Here is a 17,031-nt window from a genome sequence, read left to right on the forward strand (position 1 = left end):
AAAAACAAATAATCCAGTGAAGAAATGGGCAGAAAACATGTATAGACACTTCTCTAAAGAAGACATCCAGATGGCCAACAGGCACATGAAATGATGCTCAATGTCATTCCTCATCAGGGAAATACAAATCAAAACCACACTGAGATATCACCTCACGCCAGAGTGGCTAAAATGAACAAATCAGGAGACTATAGATGCTGGAGAGGATGTGGAGAAACAGGAACCCTCTTGCACTGTTGGTGGGAATGCAAACTGATGCAACCACTCTGGAAACAGTGTGGAGGTTCCTCAAAAAATTAAAAATAGATCTACCCTATGACCCAGCAATAGCACTGCTAGGAATTTACCCAAGGGATACAGGAGTGCTGATGCATAGGGCACTTGTACCCCAATGTTTATAGCAGCACTTTCAACAATAGCCAAATTATGGAAAGAGCCTAAATGTCCATCAACTGATGAATGGATAAAGAAATTGTGGTTTATACACACAATAGAATACCACTTGGCAATTAAAAAGAATGAAATATGGCCTTTTGTAGCAATGTGGATGGAACTAGAGAGTGTGATGCTAAGTGAAATAAGTCATACAGAGAAAGACAGATACCATATGTTTTCACTCTTATGTGGATTCTGAAAAACTTAACAGAAGACCATGGGGAGGGTAAGGGAAAAAAAATTTAGAGAGGGAGGGAGGCAAACCATAAGAGACTCTTAAAAACTGAGAACAAACTGAGGGTTGATGGGGGAGTGGGATGGAGGGGAAAGTGGGTAATGGGCATTGAGGAGGGCACTGTTGGGATGAGCACTGGGTATTGTATGGAAACCAATTTGACAATAAATTTCATATTAAAAATTAATTAATTAATTAATTAATTAAAAACGATGATTTTCAATGTCATTGTGAGAAATTATATGCTTAAAATGGAGAAAAAAGATCATGAAGTAATTTTTATTTTAGAAAATGTGTCAAGGCACTAGATAGCTTTTATTTGTCACTTTTTGACTGGGAATTCATACTCTTCTTACTGAAATCTTGCTGCTGGTATACACTCTGTGATTGTTTTAACCATTTTAATCAAACTGCCAAGACTATATGTAGCTTCCCCATCCTATAAAAAGTTCTGTTACAGACATGCACTGGGAAAAATGACAGGGTGCTTCTCGGGACTGTGAATAATTGCTGATATGAAATGATATAGTCCATTATAGCACTTGGCCAACTGTTGACCTTTCTTAATACTGAGACTTTGAGTCTGGGTCAGTGAGGTTCTTTCAAATATTTCAACATGAGATGAGGGGTAATCCTTGTCATAATTAGGACTCTGGTTTCCCATTTGTGTGCCAGGAGCAATGTAATTTGGCAATACATAAATACACAAAATGTGTTCCCTGACGCAGATGCAGAAATCTCATTTTACTTTTCAAATATGTCAGGCAGAGGTATAAGTTCGGATTCAAAGTCTTCAGGTGATCCTTCCACTATAGTGTATGGTTCTCAACATGCGTCAGAATACTTCGAGGGCTTAATGAGACAGATTGTTGGGCCTTGACCACAGAGTTTCTGATTCAATAGGTGTGAGGCAGGAGTGAGCATTTGCATTTCTAACAGGTTTCCAGGTGATGCTGATACTGATGCTCCAGGAAGCATATCTTGAGAATGACTGCTGTAATGCTGTCTTTCTCAAAGTCAGATTCTCAAATCTCAAGTTCCTCAAGTCAGAACCACCTGGATTGCCTGGCAATCTAATCCTCAGATTATCAGGATTTATGTGGTGGTCTACACCCAAATCTCCAATGCGGTATGACAGTGATTTGCCTTTGGTCAAGCTCCTCAGGTGCTCATTCACCTTTGAAAACCAGTTAGAAGGGAGGTCCAGGGAAAACACTGATCATGTTTCCTCTCAAGAATTACCAATTTATACCTGTGGGTTGGCATCTAGCAGTTGTTTTTATTATACATAGTAAATGAATGAATTAATAAAAATGAATGAATGCAAGCAATTAGTTGCTACTCCTTGTTTGCTTCCAGCACCTTTTCTTTATTCTACTATAGAATATATCATCCATAATTTAACTACTTGCTTACTTGACTGCCTCCATCTAGACAGAGACCTTCTCTTTTTGTTGTTTTTCCAGGGCCAACCCCAGCATTTGGCACATAATATGTACATCATCAGTATTTGTTAGATTAAATGATTGTAAATGTTGAGTAGAATATCTCTTAGGGTTAGTCTGAAAACTGAGCTAGAAAAGCCATAGGCAAGTCTGAAGGAGTGGGGTGGTACCAAGATACAGCATTAAGTCAAGTGTCTGGAACATAAAATATTACTTAAGATTAGTGTATATATGAGGTGTAGTTGGAACAAGTGACATTTCAGAAGTGAAGAGAGTAAGTGGGGGATATAGAAATGGATAATGTAGGTTTGATGAAGCTAGTTTGTACTGAGAATTTTGTGGGTGGTCAGAAATGAGGACATTAAAGGATGTAAAAAAGGGCCAGAACACACAGATGAAGTTACGGCACTTCCTTCATCCCAAATTAACCTTGACAAATGAATTCATTTGTTAGTCTAGCAGCAGTTACCCTTTTACCTTTCAACGCCCGCTCCCCCCCCCCCCCCCCCCCCCCAAGGACCTTAATAGTGGTTAGTCTGCTGAGATACCCAAAAAGCCTAGAGTAAAAATGGACTGTTGTATGGAGAGAAGTTCCTGATACTGTGGTTAACATCAAGGATTGCTTAAATATTAATGTTCTGGTTTTTGCTGTTGTTCACACTCATTGTTTAAATTCTAAATCCCATTTTTGTCTCCTTGAATAAATTTACAATGCCCTGATTTTTTTTTTTTAATTTTTTTTTTCAACGTTTATTTATTTTTGGGACAGAGAGAGAGCATGAACGGGCGAGGGGCAGAGAGAGAGGGAGACACAGAATCGGAAACAGGCTCCAGGCTCTGAGCCATCAGCCCAGAGCCCGACGCGGGGCTCGAACTCACGGACCGCGAGATCGTGACCTGGCTGAAGTCGGACGCTTAACCAACTGCGCCACCCAGGCGCCCCATGAAATTTTTATTTTAAAATCTCTAATGACAGTGGTATTATGACCAACCAGAGGTTCAGAGACAAAGGAGGTCTAAATCTTCCTTCAAATTATGTGAGAATCAGGTTTTCAGAAGTCAATGTGTGTTAAAACCATACAAAGATCCTTTAGTTTAGATTCTAGGCTCAGAACATTAAGGCGGGGTTTTGGTTTTGTTTGTTTAGTAATTAAACCTTTGGCATAACTCAAAAGTCTAAGGTATGTAAGAAACTATTCATTGTATAAGAAATTATTCCTGAATGTCCCACTCATTGCAGGAAAACTAGCATTATTCAATAAGCCAACCAAGTACAAGGCACATTTTCTATCATATGGTATACGAAAACATGCCCACAAATCACCCAAATACCACTAAGGGTCAATGTCACCTCTAAAGAGAATTATTCAGTTTTCAATTCTGGGTATGGGGAGGAGGCTACAGAATATGAGAGTGCTCAAAACCTGAACAAAATCAAGCAAGAAGGAGAGGGGATGACTATTGGGTAGGCATCCACCAGTGTGCGTCACAAGAAATAGTCTAGACAATATTTTGTAAGGCCCTTTCCAGCTACAGAGTTGAAATTATTAAATGTCACAAAATGCAGTATAAATTTATTTATGGTAAAAAAATATTTATGGGTAAACAATAATCATGGATAATGGATATTTATATTATATTCACAAATTATAATTCAAATTACAAGGACAAATTCTTCCATTGCTAAATGTAATAAATAGTAGGACTTGTCTTAAAGATAAACAAAACATACAACAATCAACATATTTAAATCTAAGCTTGTAAAGAATAAAAAGATGTCATGTGTCATTTTAGAATACTGTTAATTTGGACTAAAATTGTTCAGTGTTTAATGAAGGATAATAACATTTGGGGCATTATTGAGAACAAATGAAGTCAACACCATTTAATTCAAGTTTACCTAATTAAAAAATTAAAACTACACATTATTCTGTATCTCACTTCTTTTTGAAAAGGGATATAGATACAATCTTCTATCCTTTTTCGTCTCTTATAATGGATGATCAGGAATCACCTCTGAAGTTTCTAGCATAGTATATGGGCCCAATATATGTTTGGTAGATGTTTGCTTCATAGATAATTAAATGTTTTTTTTTTATTTTTTAATGCTTATTTTATTTTTGATGGAGAGAGAGAAAGAGTGTGAGTGGGGGAGAGGCAGAGAGAGAGGGAGACACAGAATCTAAAGGAGGTTCCAGGCTCTGAACTGTCAACACAGTGCCCATTGCGGGACTTGAACTCAGGAACAGTGAGATCATGACCTGAGCGGAAGTTCCATGCTTAACTGACTGAGCTACCCAGGCGGCCCAATAATTAAATGGTTTTAATGAAACATTTCAAAAAAGATTATGTAGACCTAATCTAAGATTATTTTATTATTATTAGTTTTAATACCAAAAACAAATATTTTTAATGTATTTTTTTCTAAGTTCTTTTACTCCAGGTTATTTTACATAGACTAATACATATTTTGCATATGAAATGCAGGTTTATATAATGATGATAGATGACTATGAATTAGTAATCATTAAAAGAACAGGCTTTTCTACAGCTCATGATCATTCTGGTTGCTCGCTTGTCTCACATTTTTATTGTTCTTTTCATAGGGTTTCGATAAACAAGTGGATGTGTCATATATTGCCAAACATTACAACATGAGCAAAAGCAAAGTTGACAACCAATTCTACAGTGTGGAAGTGGGAGACTCAACCTTCACAGTTCTCAAGCGCTACCAGAACTTAAAGCCTATTGGCTCTGGGGCTCAGGGAATAGTTTGGTAAGTGGAATGGATTTAACATTTATTTATTTATTTGTTTGTTTATTGATTGATTGATTGACTGAAGTATAATTGACATACAGTGTTATATTAGTTTCATGTGTGCAACATATTCAACAATTCTATACATTACTCAGTGCTCACCATGAAAAGTAGTCACCATCCATCACCAAGCAACATTACTACAATCTTATTGACTGTATTCCCTATGCTATACTTTTCATCTCTGTGACTTCTTTATTTTATAACTGGAGGTTTGTACTTCTTAATCCCCTTTATCTATTTCACTTATCCCCTCATCCATCACCCTTCTGGCAATCACTAGTTTGTTCTCTGTGTTTAAGATTCTGTTTTTTGGCACAGAGGAAGGCAAACCATAAGAGACTCTTAAATACAGAGAACAAACTGAGAGTTGCTGGAGGGGAGGTGGGTGGGAGAATGCTCTAAATGGGTGATGGGCATTAAGGAGGGCTCTTGTTAGGACGAGCACTGGGTATTTTATGTAAGTGATGAATCACTGGGTTCTACTCCTAAAACCAATACTACACAGTAACTAACTTGAATTTAAATAAATAAATTTTAAAAAGAGTATGTTTTTTGGTTTGTTTGTCTCTTTGTTTTGTTTTTTTGGATTCCATATATAAGTGGAATCATGCTATTTATCTTTCTCTCTCTGACTTATTTCACCTGTATTTTTAAAGGGAACAATGCTGTGTATGTCAACTAATCATAAACATGCACACAAATAAACATAATTAAATATAGCATGATTTGAGAATGGAAGAATACTTTCTATCAAATAAAAGTAAAATTATAAGCATTATTGTAACTCATTGCCCATGTGCTAAAAACATTTACGATTTTGCTTGTGACTAGTTTTTCTACTCACAAAAAAATGTCCATTATACAACAACCATGGAGAAACCAAGAAAAGTGGAGGTTTTCTAGCTGTTGCTAATGCATTGGAAAATTTTCTTTGGATGTTTTAGCAGCAAGAAATATGTGTTAAGATAACCAGCAAATAAAATTCCCTGCATTCTAAGTAAGTATAAATTATATGTCAAATGTTCCTGTGACTTTTAAAGTTCTATGTTTAAAATTCAGTTACCTATTAGAAAAAGTGGTATTTTTAAAATGTTTGTTGAATGTTTCCAAAGTGGAAAAATTCTGGGCATCCTTAATAACCATTATTTAATGACATTTTTCAGTGGCAAATTCAAATGGTGACAAATCAAAATCTTATTAACTGTTCTGTAAAATTTTTGCAAAAGTGATGATATCAGATTGATAAGCATTTATTCTATGTAGTTTTGACTTGTAATGTAGCCACCAAATGTATTTAGTATGAACTTATTAGTATAATAATTTTCAATTTGATAACTCATAAGTAAAAATTTAGGACATGTACTATAAATATGTATGTATGTATGTAGGTATGTTATGTACTTATTTATTTATTTATTTATTTATTGAGGATATTTACTTAGATCAATATACTTATTTGTTATATAAATTACTGCTACATTAGTAATGCCCATTTAGAAGCATACTTTTAAAAGATGAGATAAAGATGAAATCAATTTTATTTAAAAACAGATTTTACTTTACAACTTTTCTTCACTCATTTGATATAATGTAATTATGATGACAATGTGGTAGTGTTCATTACACCTTAATTTTATATTTCATAAAACAATTTCAAAATCTGATTCACTTCATTTTTTATTTTTAATACTTTTTTTAGAGCAAAACGTCTTAGAGAAAAATTGAAAAGAAGGTACAGAGATTTTCCATGTTCCTCCTGCCCCCACACATGCATAGCCTCCTCCATTATCAACATCCCCAGCAAAAGTGGTATATTTATTATAGATGATGACCCTACATTGATACATCATAATCACCAAAGCCCATAGCTTACATTAGGATTTATTCTTGGTGTTGTACATTCTATGGATTTAAACAAATTAAAATGTTATGTATCCATTATTATGGTATCATATAGAGTATTTCCACCGCTCTAAAATTCCTATATACTCCACCTGTTCATCCGTCTCTTACTCCCAACTCCTGGCAACCAGTGATCTTTCACTCTTTCCATAGATTTGCCTTTTCCAGAATGTCATATAGTTGGAATCAAACAGAATATAGCCTTTTTAAATTGGCTCCTTTCACTTAGTAATATGCACTTAAAATTCCTTCATGTCTTTTCATAGATTGATAGCTCATTTCTTTTTATCACTGAATAATTCCTTGTTTAGGTATGCCACAGGTTATTCTTTCACCTACTTTAGGACATCTTGGTTGCTTTCAGGTTTTGGCAATTATAAATAAAACTGCTTTAAACACCCATGTACAGGTTTTCTGTGGACATAAGTTTTAAACATTTACTTCATTTTGATAACTGGTTTTAAGTTCATTCTCAATTCTTAGTCAATGTAAATGGCAGCTGTGCATGGTTGGTGCACTCACTAAATCATTTACTAGCATTTAAACCCCATTTATCAAATATATCAAAGCCTTTATTGAAATTTGCTTAGTAATTACCTAATGTCAATCAGTAATTGTTTCTGCAATTTGAAAAATGGAACAGTTAAATATTTTTAATGATGGACCAAGCCTTTCATTTCAAACATTTAAACAGCTAAAGGAATTCTTATTTTCAGTTTTTATTATTTATTAATTATGCTGCAGGCATGAGTTGAATCTCTTTGTGGCACAAAGTAATTTCATGGCATGATAGGCACAGTAACGGTCCCCCAAAGATGCCCAGACTCTAATCCTCAGAAACAATGAATATGTTATCTGACATGGCAAGAGGGACTCTGCAGATGTGATTAAGGTTAAGGCCTTAAAATGGGGAGATTATCCTGAAATATTCAGAGAGATCAATTTAATCACATGAGTTCTTAAAAAGTGGAAAAGAAAGGCAGAAGAGTGGGTCAGAGAGATGCAATGGGAAAAGAGAGATAAGAGATTTAAGACATGTGAGAGGCTTGCTTATTGTTGCTGGCTTTAAAGCTAGAGGAAGAAGGTCATGAGCCAAGAAATGGTCTGGCTCCTAGAAGCTGGGAATTGCTATCAGCTGCCAATCAGTAAGAAAAATAGAAGGCTACATTAGAGTCATGTAACCACAGGAAATTGGAGTCTCACAACAAACCCAATTGAGCAAGGAAACAAATTCTCCTCTAGCACCTCCAGAAAAGAACCAGTCTGCTAACATCTTGACTAGCCTGGTGAGGCCCATGTAAGGACTTCTGATCTGCAGAACTGTCAGGTAATAAATTTGTGTTGTTTAAACAATTAAGTTTGTGGTGGTTTGTTGTGGCAGCAACACAAATACCGTTGGTATAGTAAAGATAAATCTCCTAGAGCAGGCACACCGAACTATAATGTTTTCAGAGGAAGGAATTTAGGGTGCCTCTGTCAATCCCCTTCAAACCATGAAATTTCCATTTTCCTTTAAAAATTTTTTTACCCTAGGTAATATGTAACCAGCTGCTAGGGGACAGGGGATAAATTGTGTTTGGGAGAGACCAGTATTAATTTGTTTATTAAATATTAGTAATTTTAATTTCCTTTCTACATTACAATATATGTTTATATTTTCTGCATTCTATTAGATGTCTTGTATACTACCTGGGGAGTGGGAATCCCATTTGGGATATCACTGCATTTATGAACAACTTTCAAAATGAAATAGGAAATAAGACAAAAAGAAAAAAAAATCTTATGAAGGAAAAGAGGAGATGGAGAAAGCAGAGGAATTTCTGGCTACCTTTCTTAAAAGGAAAATTATAGAACATGAGAAAGTTTTCCTACATTTCTCAGTTCAGATGCTGAAATACTCATTGGGATTGTTTTATTTTCCATTAAATAAAACAGCCACAGAAAGTAAGGGCACTAGTGAAAGGAAGCTGTAGACCTTAATGATTTAAAAATAGACCCAAAACACCATTTTTCTCAAGAAGTTAGCAGACTGTACCAGAAAGATTTGAAAATCCACGAAAAATTTCTTTGGGCATTTTGAGCCTCTATTTCTCCTTGTACAGGGCAGAAATCATCTTAGTTCTTAGGTATACTAACTGAAATAGATTTCAATAAATGATGTGTCCTTGAGTAAAATTTTTAATCCAGTTTTACCATAAATTTATCAGCAAATTTGTCAGAAAAGACACCTGAATTCCAAAATGTTAGCCTTGGAGCTTCCTGGGATTATTATTAGTTTTTGGGTTACAGCTGAGGGAAATAAAGCTAGCAAAGACCAAGATGAAGGGATAGAAATAGGATGGCATCCTCTTCTTCCTCATCTTCCAATTCGCTACTCTACCATCTGTACAGGACACCACAATTCCGGCACATTCCTTTCTAGACATGAATATAGTTGTCCCTTCCTTGTCCCTCTTCCTCAACCTAGCTTTGAGATATCTTTATTTATCATAACTCATGTCTATAATGTTTTATTTCTCTTAAGTATCTATTGTTGTATTAATGTGTCCTCTCCACAGCCTTTTAATTTCCTTCTTATTGCCTTTTGTCACTGGGGAGTTTATCCACCTATCCCCTACATCAAACACACATCCATTTTCAGACATATCTCTAAAATCCACAGACCTTTTCTCTGTCCATGAAAATGCAAATTTGTGTGTTTTGAATGTCCCATACAATTCTGAGTGTAGTGACTGGGAGATATTGGAAACTGGGCATATCTGGGGATCCTGGGATGTGGGGCAGACAATCTGAAACAGATGATTCATTTGTTTTGCTTTATTTTATTTATAACCAGGAATAAAACATGGAGGAATCAATTTTTGTTTGCATGTGTCACCATAAAATTTTGTGTGTTTGTGTAAGAAGGATTTTACTTTTCAAGTGTAAATGTTGGCATATTGGTACTTATGTTTGAAATGGATTCTCATTTCTACTGTTTCAATTACTTTAAATTATTATTGGGTTCCTATACTTTCTTTCCTCTCTTTGAATTGCCTCATTGCTTATTTACTATCAGGGGAACACAGGCAATAGCAAAATATCTTCAAAAGGAATTAATCACTACTATGCTATCATTCACCATGGATGATGGACCAACAGTGTCATTATTGAGAATCATTAAATAAAATCTAATACAAAATATTTGGGAATAAATGAAAATTTCCTTTCTACCTCTGAGAAAAAAAGGTAATCTATTGTAACAGAAAGAAACAATGATTGAGCAGGGTCCAATATGGCAGTGTAGCAATGTCCTGAACTGACCTCCTCCCATAGACTCCCAAGTCTACACCTACATATGGATCATTTCATATGGAAAAGATCTGAAAACTAGATGAACTCTTCTCCACAACAAAGGGTAAAAGGACCACATTGAGAATGGTAGGAGAGGCAGAGAAACAATCTTGTACAAATCCCACCCCCAGTGCAGCAACATACAATGGTGAGGGATCTCACCAGATAGGCACATATCCCAAAGGAACAAAGGGCTTGTGTCCCACATTGGGCACCCTAGCCCTTGAGATGTGCACCAGAATGATGAGTCCTCAGAATGTCTGGTTTGGAGCACCAATGGGGCTGATGTCTGGGGATCTCAGAGTGCCATAGGAAACTGATGTTCCCCTCCTGGAAGGCTCATGTGTGGTTTTGCTCTTCCCATGACCAAGTGAATAAACAGCAGTTTGAAAAATACCTAGATTATACGTGAAGGAGAATCATTTGCTGATTTGAGGTCATTGGCTGGAGGAGTGGAGGACAGTTGAGATCCTCCTTGGAGACAGAAGCATTAACAGATGCCATCGTTATACTCTTCACACAGCCTGCTAGCACAAGCAAGTGAGCTTGGAAATGGCATCATGGCATTGCTGGGACAGTTTGGGGTAAGCAGTTATAGCACTTGCTGAAACTGGAGAGCACAGGTAGTTGTAACTCTTCCCTGTTCCCTGGCTGGTGTGGACAAGTACAAGCAGTTATGACATCTTTCCGCTCTCAGCCTAAAGCTAGTGCCTGCACTGACAGGGTTCTCTCTTGCTGCATCATTGAAGCCTGCAGGCATGCATAAACAAGACATTTTCTTGCTGCCTTTCTGAAAATAGCAGGCATACCCTGCCTAGTACACTCTTCAGCTGCCTTGTTAAAGCCAGAGGCCATGTGTAATCTACACAGGGGACATCCCTTGATCACCTGACCCTGGTGGCCAAGAGGACTGGCATTCCAGAACTCCATGGAACTGTAACAATCAGAAAGACACCTCTTGACAGGCCACCCCCCCCAGGGAGGTACACAGCTGACTGAAACACAAGTCCAATCTTCCTATGAAAAAGACCTATTTACTTAGCCTGGAGCTTCAGCCTGATGGACAGGCTTCCAGTTTCCCACACATCTAGAGGTCTAGGAGGTGCTCCTAGGGAACATAAGCAAGGATACATCATCCTTGCATACTCCCTTGACTATAGATAGCTCAGTTTGATGAGACTTCCCAGAAAGGAGCTTGTAAGTTTTTCTGGAGTCCCAATTGCAACTCACCCAGGGACACCTCCAGATCTCCTGGTCTAAAGGTCAACAGGTATTATAAATGCAGTCCCACAGGACTGTATATATTTGCAGACTTTAAAAGCTGCTGCCTGAGGGTCTGGCTCCCATCAGCCTGAAACCAGGTGCTAAATGAGATTCTTCTCCTTGGATCACTGAAAAGTCTTAGCACACCCTCAACTAGGGGCTATATCAAGAATATATCGGGCAGTTTAGACAATTACAAAGGTTCAAGAAACCCAAAAGCTAGGGAAAGTTTGAATAAGAAGGATAAAAACTGAAAGAAGTAGCTGTTTTGTCAGATACATAGAAACACAGAGTCAAACAAAATAGGGAAACAGAAATATGTTCTAAATGAAACAAAACTTCAGAAAAAGACCTCAATGATACAGAGATAAGTAATATACCTCATAAAGAATTGAAAGTAATGGTTATTAAAGACGCTCACTGAACTCAGGAGAAGAATGGATGAGCATAGTAAGAACTTTAACAAAGAGGTAGAAAATATAAGAAAGTACCAAACAGAAGTCACAGAGCTGAAGAATACAATGCCTGAACTGAAAAATATGCTGGGGGCGGTGGAGGGGGGTCAACAGCAGACTGGATAAAGTAGAAAAATGGATCAGCAACATAGAAGATAAAGCAATAGACTCATCCAGAATGAGAGGCAAAAAGAAAAACAATAAATGAAGATAATTTAAGGGACCTCTGGGCGACATCAGGCAGAATCGCATTCCCATTGTAGGGGTCCCAGAAGAAGAGAGAGAGAAAGGGGCAGAAAGCTTATTTAAAGAAATATTGTCTGAAAACTTCTTCACCCGGGGAGGGAAACAGACATCCAGGACCAGGAAGCCAAGAGAATTATAATTCCAAGTCATACTATAATTAAACTGTCAAAACTTAAAGAGAGAATCTTAAAAGCATCAAGAGAAAAACTGTTTCATACAATGAAATTCTATAAGGCTGTTAGCAGATTTCTCAACAGAAACTTTTCAGGTCAGAAGGGAGTGGCACAATATATTCAAAGTGCTGAAAGCAAAAAAAACTTTCAACCAAAAATATGCTACCTGGAAAGATTATTATTCAGATTTGAAGAAGAGATAAGGAGTTTTTTAGACAAGCAAAAGCTAAAGGAATTAGCTACTACCAAACTAGCCTTAGAAATATAAAAGGGACTTCTTTAAGCTGAAAAACAAGGCAAAAATTAATAAGAAAACATATCAAAGTGAAAATTTCACTGGAAAAGGTAAATATATAGAAAAGGTAGTAAGTTAATCACTTATAAATCTACTTAAAGAGGTCAGAAGACAAAAGTAGTAAAATTAACTAAAACTACATACAATAAAAGATGACACATCCAATAAAAAGATATAAAATGTGACATCAAAAATATAAATTGTCAAGGGAGTAAAAGTGTAGAGTTTTGGAATGTGTACAAATTTAAGTTGCTACTGACTTAAAAATAGACTGTTATATCAACAGGCTGTTATATGTGAGCACAAAGCAAAAACTTATAGTAAATATAAAAAAGAAAATAAGAAAGGAATCTAAATAAAACATTAAAGAAAGTCATCCAGCCACCAGGGAAAAAAGAGAGAACTACAAAAGTAGCCAGAAAACAACAAACAAAATGGCAATAAACACATACCTATCAGTAATGATTTCAAATGTAAATGGACTAAATTCTCCAATTAAAAGACATAGAGGGGGTGAATGGATTTTTAAAAAAGACACATTTATATACTGCCTATAAGAGACTCCAGATGTAAGGACACACAGACTGACAGTGAAAGGATAGAAAATGACGTTTCATTCAAATGGAAACAAAATTAAAGTTGGGGTAGCTATACTTATATTAGACAAAATAGACTTTAAAACAGACTATAATAAAAGAGGCAGAAGGAGAGCATTACCTAATGATAAAAGGGGTCACTCCAATAAGAAGATAAAACAGGTGTAAATACATATGCAACTGACATTGGAGCACCTAAATATGTAAAGCAAATACTACCAGACCTAAAGGCAGAAACTGAAAGCAATACAATATGTAGGGTATTTTAACAATCAACTTCTATCAATGGATGGATCATCCAGATAGAAAATCAATAAGGAAACATAGGCCTTAAATGATATATTAGACCAGATGGACTTAACATATTTATAAATCATTCCATCCAAAAGCAACAGGATACATATTCTTCTCAAGTGCACGTGGAACATTCCCCAGAATAGATCACATATTAGATCACAAAACAAGTCTCAATAAATTCAAGAAGATTGAATCATATCAAGCATCTTTTCTGACTACAATGATATGAAACTAAAAATCAATTATAAGAAGAATACTGTAAAAACGACAGATATAAAGAGATAGAACATGATAAATTAAAAAGAAACCTAGAGACAAAAGAAAACATACCAAAATCTAGAAGATGCAGCAAAAACAGTTCCGAGAGAAAAGTTCATAGCATTTACCTAAAGACACAAGAGGGAGAGCCTGGGTGGCTCAGTAGATTAAGTGTCTGGCTCTTGATTTCAGCTCGGCTCATGAGCTCAAGGTTTGTGAGATGGAGCCTGGTATTGGGGCTATGTGCTGACAGTGAAGAACCTGCTTGGGATTCTCTTCCTTTCTCTCTGCTTCTCACCCACTTGTGCATACTCTCTCTTTCTCTCTCTCTCTCTCTCTCTCTCTCTCTCTCTCTCTCTCTCTCAAAAATAAATAAACATAAAAAAAAAAGACACAAGAGAAATCTCAAACAATTTAACTTTGCACCTAAAGGAACTAGAATAAGGAAAACACATGGAGCCCAAAGTTAGTGGAAGGACAGAAATAATAAAGATCAGAGTGGAAATAAATGAAATAGAGACTAAAATAATAATAGAAAAGATCAATGAAACTAAGAACTGGTTCTTTGAAAAGATGAACAAAATTGACAAGCCTTTAGCCAGATTGATCAAGATAAAAAGAGGGATCAAGTAAATAAAATCAGAAGTGAAGAAGTTACAACTGATACCACAAAGGGTCAAAAGAGACTATTATGAACAAATTAAATGCCAACAACCTAGAAGTAATGGATAGATTCCTAGAAATTTATAAACTTTTAAGACTAAGATATCTGAAGAGACTGATTACTAGTAAAATCGATTGAATCAGCAATCAAAAACCTCCTAACAAACAAAAGTCCGGCACAAGACAGCTTCACTAGTGAATTCTACTTAACAAAGATTTAATACCTATCCTTGCCAAACTCTTCCAAAAAATTGAAGATGAGGGAAATCTTCCAAATTCATTTTATGAAGACAGCATCATTCTGATACCAAAACCACACTAGGACACCACAAAAAAAGAAAATTACAGGCCAGTATTCTTGATGAACATAGATGCAAAAATCCTCAAACCAAATATTAGCAAACTGAATTCAAAGACAAATACTTCATGATTTTTGCACTTCATGTGGAATCTAATAAACAAAACAAAACAAAACCTGGATTCACTGATACAGAGAACAGATTGGTGGTTGCTAGAAGAAAGGAGGGTTGAGGGATGGGCAAAATGTGAGAGGGGGATGAAGAAGCACAGACTTCCAGTTATAAAGTAAATAAGTCATGGAGATGTAATGTACAGCATGGGGAATATAGTCAATAACATTGTATTAGCTTTGTAACGTGACAGATGGTTAACTGGGCTTAGAGTGTGACTATTTTTCAACATACACAAATGTAGAATCACTATGTTGTATACCTTAAAACTCATAATATTGTATGTCAACTATACCTCAATGAATTTTATTAAAAAATTTTAATATTTATTTATTTTTGAGAGGGAGAGAGAGACAGAGAGAGAGAGAGAGAGAGAGAGAGAGAGAGAGATGGAACATGAGTGGAGGAGGGGCAGAGAGAGGGAGACACAGAATCTGAAGTAGGCTCCAGGCTCTGAGCTGTCAGCACAGAGCCTGGGGCTGGAACTCACAAACCCAACCATGAGATCATGACCTCAGCCAAAGTCAGATGCTTAACTGACTGAGCCATCCAGGTGCCCCACCTCAATAAATTTAAAATAAAAAGAAGAAAGAAACAATGATTCTGCTGCTCGATGTGAACAAATAAGTCCTCTGTAGCTTTCTAGGTGGGGAATTGTAATCTATAAGATGCTTTTTTAACAACAGTGGTCAGGAGTTAGATGAGAAAATCCTTTCAGAATATTTTTCCAATCAGAAGAGTTTCTACGGAGTTTTTTGTTTCTACTACCCGCTCCAGAACAAAAAAAGTACATAGGAACAAATCAACAGCAGAGAGCTCACTATCTTCTCTCGCTTCCATCCTGCTGTTGCTTGCCCAGCCAAAGAACATTTCTGTTTTCTATATTTCTTTCTGCAAAGATGATTCAAACTGACAAAGTGGTGGCAAAAGTCAGCAACCAAACTTAAGCAGAGAAGACTTGCCAAGGCTGGTCTGCTCTTTAACTGGAAAGAGCTGATTGTACAGTTTAAATGCCAGGAAGGAAAACCATATTCTTTTCCTTCTTGGGCTTGTTCTCTTTGTCATCTGCATATAACAACTTGTAAGCAATCCCAATCCAATTTTGCAAGGTGATCTTTTATAAGATATTTATATCAAAGATGAAAGCTTAATACTGACAAAAGCATAGACTTTGGGTGGCTTTTTGTAAAAAACTTGTGTGTAGAAAATTAAATATGTAGAAATAAGATGACACATTTTATGTTAACTAAATTTTTATGAAATTCCAATTAGAGTTAAATTAAAGTTAAAATAATTGTAGTTGTAAGATGCCCTGGAAATAATCCAGTGTATTAATCTGTGTTAACTTGGATATATATCTATATATTTATACACATAATGAATATATAACCAATATATAATTTATATTATAATATAAAATATGTATATAATACACACATATTAATCCAATGGATTCATTTATCTTAATTGAATATGATATAATATTACAATGTAATGATATATAATATATCAATTATATATATATTTTTTAATATTATTACCAATTACATATATAAAATGTCAAGTCAACCCATATTAGTAGAGCAATCACTGTCCATGGAAACTTCTTCAAATAATAATAGCCTTTAAGTACTTAAAAAGTGGTTTACTGTAAGTCCTCTTTTTAATGTGCTCATTTTTATTAAAGAAAAAGACACTGTTGAGTCACTGATGCTTTTAACAGCTTTTCTCATCTTAGTGATGAATTGGAGTTATTCCATGCACATGCTGATTTAATCACCCTTGAACTAATAGCACATTTTTCCCCCCCTAAATGGCTGGGAAAGGTTATGGAATATTTGTAAATGTACCAGAACAAAAGAGATGGAAACTTGGCAATGTTCAGCAACATGATGGAAAGATATTGAATATCTGTTTATTGCTAATTATTATTAGGAAGGATTTAAGTGAGTAAATTCTTTGAATTCTGTAAAATATTTGCACATTTAAATATTATCGATTCAATTGCAGATGCTTTAAGATACCTTATATTATCATGTTCAGTCACTATAGTTACAAATGTACTTATGCCTTAAGATAATTGGATTTACCATTGTGTTTTATCAATGACTGTATTTAATTTTCAGTCTCTATAACCTTGGTTT

At 35.6% G+C, this 17,031-nt stretch overlaps 1 protein-coding gene across 8 annotated transcripts in view; it reads left to right on the forward strand.

Moving 5' to 3' along the window:
• The window catches only part of MAPK10 (mitogen-activated protein kinase 10), a 306,598-nt gene that overhangs the window by 160,912 nt on the left and 128,655 nt on the right, over positions 1-17,031 (forward strand). For all 8 annotated transcript variants that reach the window (XM_040479140.1, XM_040479165.1, XM_040479114.1 and 5 more), the window contains one exon: positions 4,722-4,891. In XM_040479140.1, the coding sequence (XP_040335074.1) occupies positions 4,722-4,891 (170 nt within the window). The remainder of the gene's footprint in view (positions 1-4,721; positions 4,892-17,031) is intronic.

This window comes from Herpailurus yagouaroundi, unplaced genomic scaffold, assembly GCF_014898765.1.
Source record: "Herpailurus yagouaroundi ecotype Mexico unplaced genomic scaffold, PumYag 28, whole genome shotgun sequence".
Lineage (NCBI taxonomy): Eukaryota > Metazoa > Chordata > Mammalia > Carnivora > Felidae > Herpailurus > Herpailurus yagouaroundi.